At 41.0% G+C, this 13,334-nt stretch overlaps 1 protein-coding gene across 2 annotated transcripts; it reads right to left on the bottom strand.

The window, feature by feature from the left end:
- Nucleotides 1-418: 418 nt before the first annotated feature.
- ACSL5 (acyl-CoA synthetase long-chain family member 5) lies at nucleotides 419-12,266 on the bottom strand. Of its 2 annotated transcripts, none has more exons than XM_010148179.1 (20): nucleotides 12,082-12,266; nucleotides 11,487-11,595; nucleotides 10,792-10,856; nucleotides 10,613-10,714; nucleotides 10,191-10,290; nucleotides 8,797-8,975; nucleotides 8,076-8,108; nucleotides 7,777-7,828; nucleotides 6,854-6,927; nucleotides 6,321-6,398; nucleotides 5,228-5,362; nucleotides 4,616-4,750; nucleotides 4,446-4,541; nucleotides 3,830-3,902; nucleotides 2,860-2,948; nucleotides 2,663-2,779; nucleotides 2,151-2,294; nucleotides 1,783-1,884; nucleotides 1,341-1,412; nucleotides 419-826 (listed from the first exon to the last, which is right to left on the bottom strand). In XM_010148179.1, exons 1-20 carry the CDS (start codon nucleotides 12,235-12,237, stop codon nucleotides 686-688), a joined length of 2,052 nt encoding a protein of 683 aa, XP_010146481.1. In that variant the 5' UTR covers nucleotides 12,238-12,266; the 3' UTR covers nucleotides 419-685. The 2 variants fall into 2 exon arrangements, with proteins under 2 accessions (XP_010146481.1, XP_010146482.1); XM_010148180.1 differs by having other exon boundaries at nucleotides 686-826; nucleotides 1,341-1,408; nucleotides 1,779-1,884; nucleotides 12,082-12,237.
- Between the last annotated feature and the right edge of the window lie 1,068 nt (nucleotides 12,267-13,334).

The raw sequence follows: 13,334 nt of genomic DNA, 5'->3' as shown, positions 1-13,334 counted from the left end.
CCTAGAGTATAAGCTAGGTTTGCTTTAGACATGTACTTTGTAAACCAGTTGATGCCAGACTGCTCATTTTCATTAAAAAAAAAAAGCCATACCATGTGGTCCAGGGCTAGGAACAGGAAGTTCACTTCTGTATTTGCTGAACAGATGTTAAGTTCCAATTCATATTGTGACAGCTTGAGTTGAGGAAGCTTATAGCATCTCCAGTGGAAAGGGGAGTGTTATGTTCCTGCACTTGGGTTTTGAAGCATATTCCTACTCCCTCCTTCCCCCACCCCCAACATGTAACTGCATGAAAGAGTTCAGTCTGATTGCAGATCAACCCACAAAAGGTCATAATGGAGTTCATAGGTGGAATAGGAAAACAAGATTTGCTTTTGACAGAAGTTCATACAGCTGCCTTTTAAAAGCTGAGGCTCTGGAGTGGTTTTGCACTTTAGTCACAGTCCAAGGAAACAAAGTTCTGGCTTTGCCTAGACAGCAGATGCTTAGTCCTAAAAGATGTGAACACTGCCAGTTTTTAGTTATACGCTAGCCATCTTCATCTGAAAGGCATTTTTCCCAGGATACCAGAAGCAATATATTTGAGTTCTCCTTGCTTCCCTGCACTCATGCGTGTGTTCTCCATAGGTCATGCAGAGTCACAGATTTGTTTGGATACTCCATGCAGTTAAATTTAACTGGCCACTTATTCCTGCATACTTGAATAGAGGGCCTCAATCTGTTTCTGGAAGACTTTAACAACCTCTGCTCGCTTTGCCTTCAGTGTTGGTGTCAAGAGTCCGTTTTCTACAGAGAACATCTCTGTGTGGATGTACAGGTCTTTAACCTATTAAAAAAAAGTAATTTAGCACATGGCACATATAACTGGGAAGTCTGTCCTCTAGTCATTATGTATATACATTTATATAAACTTGAGTTTTAGAGATATAGATACCTATATCTATCTATCTATATAAACTAAGATCTTCCCAGCTTCCTTGAGCTGAGTGCAAGACCCAGTCTCAGGAGCTCCAGTAACTGAACTGTTTTTTGATGCAAGTCAAACTCCTTTTGGCTGTCAGAGCAAGATGATAGGCTGGAACTACATACAGTACATAGGCTCCTTCAGCCTATGGTGACCCTCCATCTCATGGCAGTTGCTACTGTTGCTCTGTACAACCACCTGCCTCTTGGTCAGGAGACACGCAGCCAGTCAACATTTCACTGCCTACTTCAATTACTTGTCCAGGGCAGCTGTCTTGGGTCCTATCCTGGTGCAGTCAATAACAGGAATGAAGACTTCCCAGCCATTGCATTAGCAATACAGGTGCTTACAGCAAGCAGAATCTGGAAGTACTCACTTGTTCAAAGGATTTAAGGCCAGCCTCTTTCCCCAGTCTGACCAGATCTTCTAAAATAGCTTTCTTCACTGCCTAGAAGAAACAGCAGGAGCAGAGTGGGTAAAGCTGCCATTTTGTAATTACAACTCAAGACCATACCCATTGCCTAGTCAGTGAAAACAGGTTGGCAAGAATTTCTGTACATATTTCAACATTCAACATTTCTCATAAGGCCACTACAAGGTCATGTCTATCTTCTCATTGGAAAAGAAGCAGTGATAGCCCTTGAAACGTCAAGGCAGCTATACTTTTCAGTTTTTACTGTAGGGCTGCTTGCATGACTCACCTAGCGTTAAGTGAGTTTAATTTACTAAAAAGATGGGTAAAATGAAGGCTAAGCAATGCATGATTGGATTTCAGAATTAAATTCTATCTATAACCCATTAAAAACAAAGCTACTCACTGGATTTTTGCAGACCTCTTCATAGGAACCTTTTAGTCCTAGTTTTGCTGCAAATTGTGGAAGTGTCTCGGGATCAGGAACAACTATACCTATTAGAAACGACTGAAAACAAGTGGAAGTAGTCATAATGAGACCAAGATAAGATACCTGAAATTACACTGATTGTCTACATGAACTTGATGGTGGACAGTGTCTCTATAGCAAGCCACAGCTACATCCCCATCCATTTCTGAAAGGATACTCTTATAAACATGGCACTCTCGATAACAGATCTTGTTCAAGGACTCTTGTATATGCATACATCTGTGCCTAATCTTCCAGAACTCATTGTGGAAAGAATCTTGCAGGATGCTCCTCACATCACTTACCCTCAGGCTTTCCCCGTGTACAAAGACTTGGGCTACAGGAGTACTTCTGATGTAGACATTTTCTATCTTCTCTGGAGCAATGTATTCTCCTTGTGCAAGTTTAAATATATTTTTCTTCCTATCGATGATCTTTAGCGTTCCATTCTAGAAGTTAAAGTTGGAGACCATCAGTTTCAAGTCTGTCTTGCTTCTATAAGAAGATAATAGGTTTGGGTTTGTTGTATGGAAGGCACATGCTAGTCTGGAACTGGTCTTTGCTCTTTACAGAGAGAAGGAGCACTTTGTCTAATTTCTACAGTTAGCTCAGGACATGGTTAGACAGCTCCTCTATTCTCTGACAGAAGCCAAGACACCTTATTGTTCTTCACTGTGGAAGTGACCATCTTTATTGGCCTAGTAGGTGCTACTTGAGGAATTGTAATCCTAGAATTCACTTCTCCAGCTTTTCAGATTACTGTACACTAGCCAGGAACTCACATCCAAGGGATGGTTTGTGTTAAGCAATTACTTACTGGCAACCATTTCCCTATGTCTCCAGTGTGGAGCCAGCCATCTTTATCAATTGCTTCTGCTGTCTTCTCAGGGTCCTTCAGGTAACCCTTGAACACATTTGGTCCTTTAATGCAGATCTATAGCAAGCACAGAACATCGTTAGTCACCAAGACTTATGTTTCAGTATTTCCTGACACACACAGGAGATGGTTCCTACCTCGCCTTCATTGTTAGAAGAGTAGTAGTTCATTTCTTCCACATCATCTAGTTTTATGATATTACAAGCCAGAGGGGCTCCAACATGGCCTAAGAGAAAGAAAACCAAGGACCATTCTGTTTTGGGGATTCTGCTAGCAGTTGGCCCTATTTGATCTAAAGCTTGAAAGACTAGGTCTTGAAGTGAGATGGGAGAACTCAGGTAGCCCCTACATATGAAAGACTTCAGTGTTTGTAGACATTTAATGGCTTTTTGTTCACTGCTTTAGCAAGAACCAGTACTGTTTAAAGCAGTCTGACACCAAATGTTCAAGGTACTGCAGTGCCATTTTCAGACAGTTAATGCAGGGTAAGTAGCAACTAAGTCTTAATGCTTTTAGAGTGTAATCAAACACACCAAACCTGTACTACACTTGCTTCTGCACAATTCCCTCATAGGCCCTGGTATTCATTTGCACTTCATCCCCATTATGTTGTGCAGTTACTGTGCTCTCAGAGATGGTGACTTGAGCTTGAATTTAGAATACCCAATATTAAAAGTGTTCTTGCTAAGATGTAAGCTAATCTTCAAGTTCAGGTAGTCCTTCAGGAAAATAATCAAATATCATGTTTGATATTTTAGTCATAATTCTTTGAAAAAAACAAGTTATTTGGGAGCTAAAATTAGTTTCTTAAAGCCATTTGGGAAGCCCTTATCCAGTTTGCTCAGCTCTGTACAGACACTCTCTTCCTGTATGCTGGGACAGGGTCTAAGCTGACCTATGTCGCTTTACACAAGAGATCCTCACCTACTATAGTCAAGAATTTTGGCACCTATTAAGCATATAGGTGACTGTTTCTACCAAGAATCACTTTAAGGTTAAGTACTCAGGATTTAACTTTCATTGAGCTAAAAGCAGTCAAGTAGTTAAGCTTGAGTGCCACTTTCTGTTGGCAGCTGTGGAAGAGTTTCCAAGTCTCAGCTATCATACCTGTTGTCCAGTCTCCAGGCATTGAGGAAGTGCATCCAGCTGAGGATTCAGTCTGGCCATACGCTTCAAAGATCTGGGTGAGAAAGGATGAGTATTTTTTGAACATCAAGTCCTTGCTGTGAAAGCTCAGCTTCAACTATGCCCATGCTGAAGTCTTCTTCTTAGTAAGGAGGTGAAGACAATCTTAGCTTCTAACACTTCCTGGTCTTATTGGTGTAACCAGATGTTCTTCAAGTTTACCTATTCAAACCTTACTTTGGGTCACCTCATTTCTCCAAATTCTGTTTTCAAATGTCCTACATTGGAAACTCATTGACTGTCAGGATAAGCCACAAAGCTCAGAGGCAGCTGCCTCACTTCGAGTGCTGTGTGTTCCTATTTCTGCTGTTCTGTTCATCTTCCCAGATCCTATAGGGTAGGGGTTTTTTGGTAGTGTGGTTGGAAGGCAGCCCTGCAGAATTTTATTCTCATTAAAGTTAACCTGGATCAAGCAGCCTGTAAATACTGAAGACTGACAGCAATCTCCTCAGGAAAAAGCTGGGCTGGACCACAGCTGTGTTATTGGTCACTTATTTGGGCATAATCAAATAGTCTTTAATTAAAAAGCTTTGCTTACCTGACAGCCCAGTGCTGCTCTAAGAAATGTCAGGACAGAGGGAGATATAGGGGCTGCACCTGTTACCATTATACGCACTCTTCCACCCATGGTTTCCTACAAGCGAAATAAAAACCATCAGATCCTCCAACACTACATTGCTCAGCTTACTTACACTTGGACTAATTTACCTGAACTTTTTTGAAGACCAGCTTATCCCAAATGCTGTCATTTCGAATTATGCCCTGTTTTATTTCAGCCGTCTTCAGGATTACAGCTAAGTTTAACAGGCAACGTTTCACTGGGCTCTTTGCACCACTTTGTATCTGCAAGGAAAGTATCAGTGACTCTTGGGTTTGACTCACGTCTGTACCTCCAGTTCTTGCTTTGCTAAGAGGCACCATATCTTACTTTGATGTCCTAGGGTCTGTCATCACTACTGCCATGGTCTAGGAGATGAACCAAGGGACAGTACTAATTTGTGTTGCTGCTGACATACTTCAGCCTTAGCTTTGAGGTATAGGGATCTTTGTAGCTTTGCACTTGCTTCATTTACATCCCAAAAGTAAACAAACTTTCTTTCTGAACAGTGACAGACTTCGTCCAGTCATGACTGGATATGCTGTTCTTATACTCCAGCTCCCCAGACTCTTTCCATCTCTTCAGAAAGGATTTTAAAAGAATTCCTCCTGCTAAGGAGTAATTAACTAGTGGTGATGTTCTGATGCATTCGGTATCAATTAAACGTGTTTTTGCATAGATATATGACCATGAAGGTAATGTAGCTAAAATTGCCCACATACCTTGTCATATATTCTGTTGAGCAGTCTTGGTACAACTGGAAATAGCGTTGGCTTCAAGGCTTTCATGTCATCCGTTAGCAACCTGATGTCTCCTTGGAAGAAGCCTACTTTTGCACCACAGCTGTACACCAAAGTCTAAAAATTGACCAGACCAAGCTTAGTCAAGGATAATTCCTAGCTTCATTAGCCATTATTATTTATCTGTGGAAAGCAGCATGATTTCTAGTGCCCAGTGGTAGGAAAGTCCTTGTGTGAATAGTTTTTGAGGAAGTACAGAAGGCTATCATACCTCTTACTGTAATTTGATTTATAGAAGCTCAGATGCATAGATTAAGTTCTGGCATGCAACTTTGATTTGTAGTCCACAACCACCACAAAACGAAGTTTCACACTATGGTTGAACACAGTTAATAAGGTCTTCAGAGAATTTGTGACAGCTGTTCTATTTTGGTATCTTTTGAGATATCTAAAAGTTTAATACAAGGTAACAGAAGAATTTAACAGCTTGACAAGGAATAGGACAAGGCACATTGTGTATTAAATACTGGGATGGGAATTGCAGTTAAGAGGCTGTTCTGGAGACAATTACACGTAGAAGAGTCAGATCCTGCCAAAAAGTTGCTAATGCTCCCTGTAGGAAGCATTACTTACACAACATGCTGGAGGAAGTGCATTAATTGGAAGACTAGAACTTCAGCTAGGAAAGAGGTAACCAGGATGACACAGCCCAGCAACTGAAGAACATACCACTGTTTGCCTCCAAGTACTAAATCCATTGGTCTTAAACTGCTTCCCCTTCACATATGAGCTCTCACTATGTTTGACTAAGGTGTTGATGCTGTTAATTTCCCTGCTAATTTCTTAGTAAATCACAGGCTCAGTGAGGCTGGACTGAAGAACAAAGCTTCATTTAATGAAGAGAATAGCCATACCTTGGAGAAGTAACTAGGCATTTAGTCAGTTCAGAAGTTTTATTTTAGGTAGGTGGTCTTCACCATTCAGGTATGGCTTCTAAGAAGTGTTACTGTCTGAACTAGTTTATACATCCAAGTTCTTCTGCAGAAGCTTAGTAGCATGTGCAGAGTCTACTTACCTGTACAGCTCTCTCAAACATATGAGCCAAGGGAAGATAGGACATGGTGATATCTGAACTTGTACACTCAAATGAGTTCTAGAGGGGAAAGAAGTAGAATTAGGTTAGCACTCCCTATGCCTGCTCGAGTTACTCCTAAGTAGAAAGTGAATAGAGTTTGGATCACTTTGAGTACTTATGAAACAGACACTTCAAACGACTGAAGCAACTTAGGTTCATCCATCACCTTTTCAAAATTTCCAGCTGTAACTCAGCCATACTAGATCAAAACTAGTTTTATGTTTTGGCAAGACCTGAAATGGGGTAACTCGGTACTCTTGGCATTTAAGACTGACTCATTCTAGAATAACTTCTGTGTAGAAGCTCTCATTCAAGTTTAAACCAAGTCACTTGCAATACTGTTGTTTCATTGAAACATGGATCCTTAGGAAAGCATGAGTTTGCTGAGAGTGAGTGGTTTGCAGAAAATGCCCACGTTAAAACTTTCATGACTGAGCGATACAGCCTGGAGATCACCATTAGCAGTGGCTTACCTCTGTGCATCTAAGGAAGGCAGCAGCATTTGCAACAACGTTTTGGTGTGTCAGCATGGCTCCTTTAGGATTACCTTTGGAGAGATCAAGCAAAGTCAGCTGTGGCTCTGACTGCTTCTGCTGTCAGTTTCCCATCTCTTGTTTGTTCAGTTTGAACTATCTTGGTATTAGGCTCAGTCACAGCCTGCATTGTCTTAAGAGATCACAAAAATGCCTCATCTTGAGTGCTTTCAGCTATGAATATTATATACTGAATCTACTACTAAAACTGCAGAGTAACTAGGAGTAGCACAGGGAATGCTGAAACAAGAGTTTTCTCTAGCCCCTGTGGATCAGAATACAGACACAGTTAAACAACCAATCTCTGAAAGCTGTATTTTTCATAAGGTAAGACATCATGAATTTGGCTAGTATTCTTAAATTGGTGCTATTATAATATATGAATTTGGGTTTTGTATAATCTCCCCCACCTTCTTCTGCTAACCCCTGTATAAATCACACCAACCCAATTCTGACTATTTCCCCCAATTCATGTTTAAATCATTCTAACCCAATCCTAATTTGATTTCACTTTTGTATGCTTTTTCTGTGTTGAATAAGTAATAGAATGGACCTTGCCATCGAATTCTTTTAAGTCGCATTTTCACAAATTTATATTAAAATCACTTCTCTAATATCTGTGATGGTCATCTTTTTAAACAGCCTAAACCACTCATTTCACAACACAGCTTTAGGAAGCTTTGTCTGAGTGTACTTGAGTTGTAGTGACAACGTTCCAAGTAAAACTGCAGTAGTGGCTTAACACTTTAATTTACTGTTTTACTTCTGTGTTGTTAGCATTTCTTTTTTTGTGTGCTGGAAAGCTATTTTCTCAGTACAAGGAGATTGTTTGAGTGGGGAAGCATCATTATATATTCTCTTACCTGTGGTTCCACTGGTAAAACACACGACGCAAAGATCTTCAGGCTTAGGAGGCTAGAAGGAAAAGGCCACATAAGGTCAGAGTAAGGATTATGTTGCTTATCAGTATTTACATACACTTCCTAAGGTTGAATGAACCAGAAATTCTGTTAGAGAATAACAAGAGTAGGTAAATAAAAAAAAAAATAGAAAAAACCCCCCACAACACCAAAACCTGCCAGCCTCCTTACTAGCAGCATGTCAAGAAGTCTTTTCAGAGACTAGTTTTGCAAGTTTATAACTGTCCCACAGAGATACTTACAACAGGTTCTCTGATGTTGTTTCTTCCCACCTCCTGAGTTAGAGAGAAAAGGCAGATTAACAATTTCAACAACAGTAGATGAATAGGTAGATGCATTTCAAATGCAATGCTTGTTTTTACATTGCCTTTTGATACTCTTGTCTCATTCAGAGAGAGATGATGGTCTTCCTGAATTTAATACACACAGCTTGGAAAAAAGCTCACTCCTAGGGTTGTGGAAAGCATGAATTTGAGTGTGTAGAAAGTGATCAGTACTACTTAAGGAACTTGGAAGTCCTGAGTGCAGATACTTTGTTTTATTTGATGTAGGCCACATCTCTTACACTTCACATATGCATCGTATCTGGAAGATTAAGCCAAGTATTGGGATGTCAAAGCATCCGGTAATTTGCACGTTGTTTCAATCAGACTCCACTGGCAGCTTAGAAACCTCATAAATCCTGTTACAACTGCACCATGAATTAAGCTAAGTAACTATTCAGTTTAATGCGTCCTGACTGTCCACAACACATCAGCACAACTTAGTCAGTGGTTTGAACTCTGCAAATCCATAGGGCTAAATATATCAGGTTTCAAAAGGAATGCTCATCAAGGTTTCAGGTACACGTATGACAACTGGATAATGCTTACATTAAAGTGTCATTATTGCTAGAGAAGATCCAGTTAGCTAGCTGGAAAGTTATTCCTCTGAAAGATCAAGCAGAAGCCTTTAGTCACCTACCTCAACCTCCTGCATTGCTAGAATTTCAACTCCCACTTTAGCTCCTCTGTCCTTGAGCTCTTTATCAAAGAGATCCATGAGAATGACAGTCTTCAGACACGGGGTCTTTTCTTGCTCATAGTTCTCAAGCAAAATCTGTGCCTTCTCGGGCTTGTCACAGATCACTACGCTTATGTCACCTACAGAAAAGAAAATACGTTTCAGAAGTCTGTTTAGAAGAGACACGGCTAGCCAGTGACAGCTCAGTAGCACATACATTAGAACATAGCACTGGTTTGTTCTAAAGCCATTTGCATTTGTTCGTGTGGATTCAGTGGCTGGCTTACAGTGCCAAGAAGGTTCCTCCTACCGTGGCCAACTGACTGGGGGAACCTGAGGTTCCAGCTATACAAAGCGCGGGCAAATGCTGAGAAACTGAAGACAGCTATCTTCAGTCACAGTCAAGATAAACATTTAAACTTTTGGTATTCCCGTAAAAGGTCAGAATTGACCTCACAGATTGCTTAGGTTTAGCCATCTTCCTTAAATCTAAAGAAATTTAGACCTGTTCAAAAGAGGTAGCTGAAATTCCTAAGTTAATGCCTCAGCTTCCCTGCATGTGCAGGAGTTTTATGTAATTACAAAAGCATTTCCCATTAACTCGTCAGAGGAGTTGAATTTGGCTGAACACGCCTGTTCCCTGTTAGTCTATTAAGTCACAGCTGTGTAGTTCCAAGGCAAGACCTGTTTGCAAGGTTCACCAGCAGAACTGTTGAAGTGATTTTGCTTGGAAAATCCTGTTTATGGGTTGGATCCCAGATCATTGTGAGAGCAGTGGATATTTTTTTCCACCATATCTCCCTATGACTGGGCAAAGAAAGTTTGAATATTAATTCTAGCTTTCTGACCAGTTTCTTCCATGATGGCATGCTAGCTGTTGCTTCTGTAGAAGAACAAGCCCTAACCAGATAGATTTAGGCATATCTTTACCCCTCCCTCCTCCACTTTCTACATTCTGCAACTTTAAATCAGAGACACACATCTAGTCTTAATTTGCCTGCAAGCCTGTCTGCATAGTCTGATTGTTTGGCAGTGTGGGAGTTCGAGACTGCAAAACCTCAAATAGCAAATAGTTGAGCGTTCTATTGCAGGATGGTCCCCAGGATCTAGCAGGTCTTTAATGGACTTGCACTCAAGACACTAGGAACCATAGGAGGCCCACTGGCTTCTTCTAGGCATTGAACCATGGCCCCTGCAAAGCGGCTTCATTTACAGAAATTAAATGTCTATAAAAGTGTAAGAGCAGTAAGGTTAAAGCTACTTTGATTTTTGCATGATATTCCCTTGAACTTCAGCCTTCTCAAAACAAAGCTTCTTAGAGAAATCATTATGAAATAGTGGAAGTCGATATTTACCTTTGTTAACAATATATACAATGGCCTCTGGCCCCAGAGTGTCATAGAGTGGAACAGCAACCATTGAGTAAGTGTAGCAGGCATACTCTGAAATGACCCACTGAAGAGAGAAAACAGTACAGCTAAGGAAAAGTAGCAGCTCACAAGACAGGATTACCTACAGGTTTCATACAGCTTGACTAGCCCATGCACACATTAGGAGTGGGGGTTGTGTAAGGGAGCATGTCCATGAGAGTAGCGAGGGTTCAAGATCATTGTACTACATGCCTGGCATGGTGTGTGCTCAGTTAGTGGTACGGGAGCTGGGAAGGAAAAAGCCAGTTGTGATTGTTCCTCATGTGGCCTCAAGCTGTTTAAATACAGACCCTCTCTCCCCAGGGCGTCAGAATATTCTGTGAAAGAATATTCAATTTATTGCTTACCTCCGGCCTGTTCTGAGCAAAAATGCCAATAAACTGGTTTGATGATGGTTTGCATCCTTTTTGCAGAAGCCCTGATCCCAGGTATTGAGCTCTGTCCAAAACCTGTAAGATAGTTTTCCCCCACTTTAGTATTACAAGACAGTCTTCTCAGATTAAATCATGTCACGTGCAATACTCACCTGTTTATATGTCAGCCACTGATACGGTTGGTTGGGTTTCCTGTAGCCTAAACAGCTGCCATTTCCTAATGGAAGAGTTCAGAAAAGCAGTTGCAAACCTCAGTACTGAAGCTGCATAACACTTCAGTGCAGTACTACGTGGGAAATAGTCATGCAGACATTCAGCTAACTGCATGGAGCATTGAGGTGCACAGTGGCCAGAGTTAAGCACTTTGCCCAACCCAAGACTGTTGGCTTTGCCCTTACAAGCAATACCTCCAAGGTCTAGTGATATTTTTTCAATTCCACAACGCACACAAGATTGAAATAGCTTGCAAGCTATCACATGTTTCCATGCATGGGAAGTCATGTGCACAAATTCATACCTGTTGTAAGCAGGCAGTAATTTTACCCTAAAACCCACACCGTAAGACAAAGGTGCTTTCCCCCATTGCCCTCTGATGCTTCGTGTCTGCTGATACTTCACATCTTAAGTTTCCGATGTTTGTTCCTGCCCAGTCTGCCAACTCAGGCTACTTCTAAATCAGTGGGGGGAACCCAAAACCCCACATTCGGTCACTTGTCTCTCCACCCCACTGAATGTCAGGAAAGCTTTTGCTAGCCTGAATTATTACTACAGACAATACTACAGAATTACTTGGAATAATTCTATGTACTTTGATAGGCAATTGCTAACTAGCAGATGTAAAGCTTACCTGAAGCATGCAGTCCTCTCTGGAAAGCTTCATACAAGGTTTTAGCATCTTCAAAGTAGTAAGAAACCAGGTTATTATCTCTCAAGATTGCAGCTCTTCTGGCTCCTCCCTAGGAACAGAGCATAGTTATGAAACAATGCAGAAAAGATGCAATGCCATTTGTTCCTCAGACGTTCTCCCAGCAATCCTCTCTGAAGCATTTCAGTAGCGTTGCATTGTTAGGGAAGTCTCATTTTCCTTCCCAATTTTGATGTACTCAGTCATCAGTCATATGTATTCAATTACAGATTATTAGAGAGACCTTGTTTAAAACAGCATGCTGCCATTTGCATAGTTGCATGAAGTCTAGCACCAGCCTCAAAGCTGATGCAAAGCATTTGAAATACAGAAAATAGCTCCGTTGGCAAGAGCTGCTCTTTCTTACTCTTGGTGTCTTAAGACTTCCCTTCTCCCCACCATACTGTTGAGTTGTACACCTGGGAGAGAAGGCTATGTGTATCAGACAGGAGTTTCCACTGCTCCCCAGAGTCAGAATAGATCAGTATTCAGATTAATCTCAAAACCAGTCCATGCCCACAAGCAGAGTAAGTATTACCTCAATTCCTATAGACTGCTTGTTCAAGTCAACAGGAGGCATAATAGGGTTTGGCCTGCTTATCACCCACAGGAAGATGCAAGCTCCAAATATAATAAGACTAATCAAAGCTGGTGTTGGGAGTGGTGAGAACAAGGCTTGAAGTATCCAGATCATTGTGATGGATCAGTGGAGCCAGAGCTGAACCTGAAACAAACAGGAGGTTTAGTAGACCTGAGTTAGAAGCACTCATTACCTATGAGCCATGATTACTTAAGTAGTTTGTTAACCAATACTACAAATCATTTCAGCAGTTTGCCCCTAAAGAGTCCTGGCACAATCACAAAGCATGCTTATGCAATGCTTTAAGCCTCCTAAGTGATCTCAAGTCACCTGTCCCCATAAACCTTAATCCATGCTGCATCCACCTCCACAAAGAGCTGAAGTCTGATGAGATGGTACAAGGAACAGATGTAAATTCTTACTGTTCAAAAGTAAAAGACTGCCTGGGGAAAACCAGTATAACTTCCCAGATTAAGTATAACCAAACAACACGTACAGTTCAGTCATGTGAATAGTGGAAGTAAGAAAACTCCTCAATATTACAGCTATGCAATAGGAGGGGGTATTGCTAAAACAGTAGGCGTATTGCTAAATTACATATTTGCTATACCTATTTATGTAAGTCTGCACGACAAGCAGCATCTTCATGATCAGCTGCTCTTTCTAGAAAGCAGGGTTCATGCTGGACAAGTATTTCAGATAGTGGCACTGTGTTCAGCATGAGATACGGCACAAGTCAAAACTGTGAAAGTTACCTTCCCCTAGGAAGTGGTGACCTGGAAGTTAGTGTGGGCAGTGGGAGTCTAGCTGGGAAATATAGAAGCAGTTTTTCTGCTTGCATCCTTCAGAATCTCTTCCTTCAAGGGCAGGGAAGCAAAAATTGAATGAAGGATTTCTTATAAGAGACCAAGACATCTATGTCAACCTCCTCTCTTGGAAAGAAGTACTTGAATCTCTAAAATGTTTTGGTATGTTTAAGATTGAATGGCCGAGACAGATCTAGCACACGTGACTGTTTTTGTCTGAATCAACTCACATCTCACCAACTTATCTTTACTAGTACCTAAATAGCTATGCAGGACATGACACATCACATTTTGCAAGATGAATAACCACACCCTTTCAAATTCTTTCATACAGAATCAAGGGAACCCAGTTAGTTGATAGTATGTCAGCTAGCAAAACTAAATCCCTGTACAAGAAGAATACCA

The sequence above is a fragment of the Eurypyga helias genome, unplaced genomic scaffold, assembly GCF_000690775.1.
Source record: "Eurypyga helias isolate BGI_N326 unplaced genomic scaffold, ASM69077v1 scaffold22603, whole genome shotgun sequence".
In the NCBI taxonomy this organism is placed as follows: Eukaryota; Metazoa; Chordata; class Aves; order Eurypygiformes; family Eurypygidae; genus Eurypyga; species Eurypyga helias.
The sequence above is the reverse complement of the archived record's forward strand: the minus strand, read 5'-3'. Positions and strand labels throughout refer to the sequence as shown.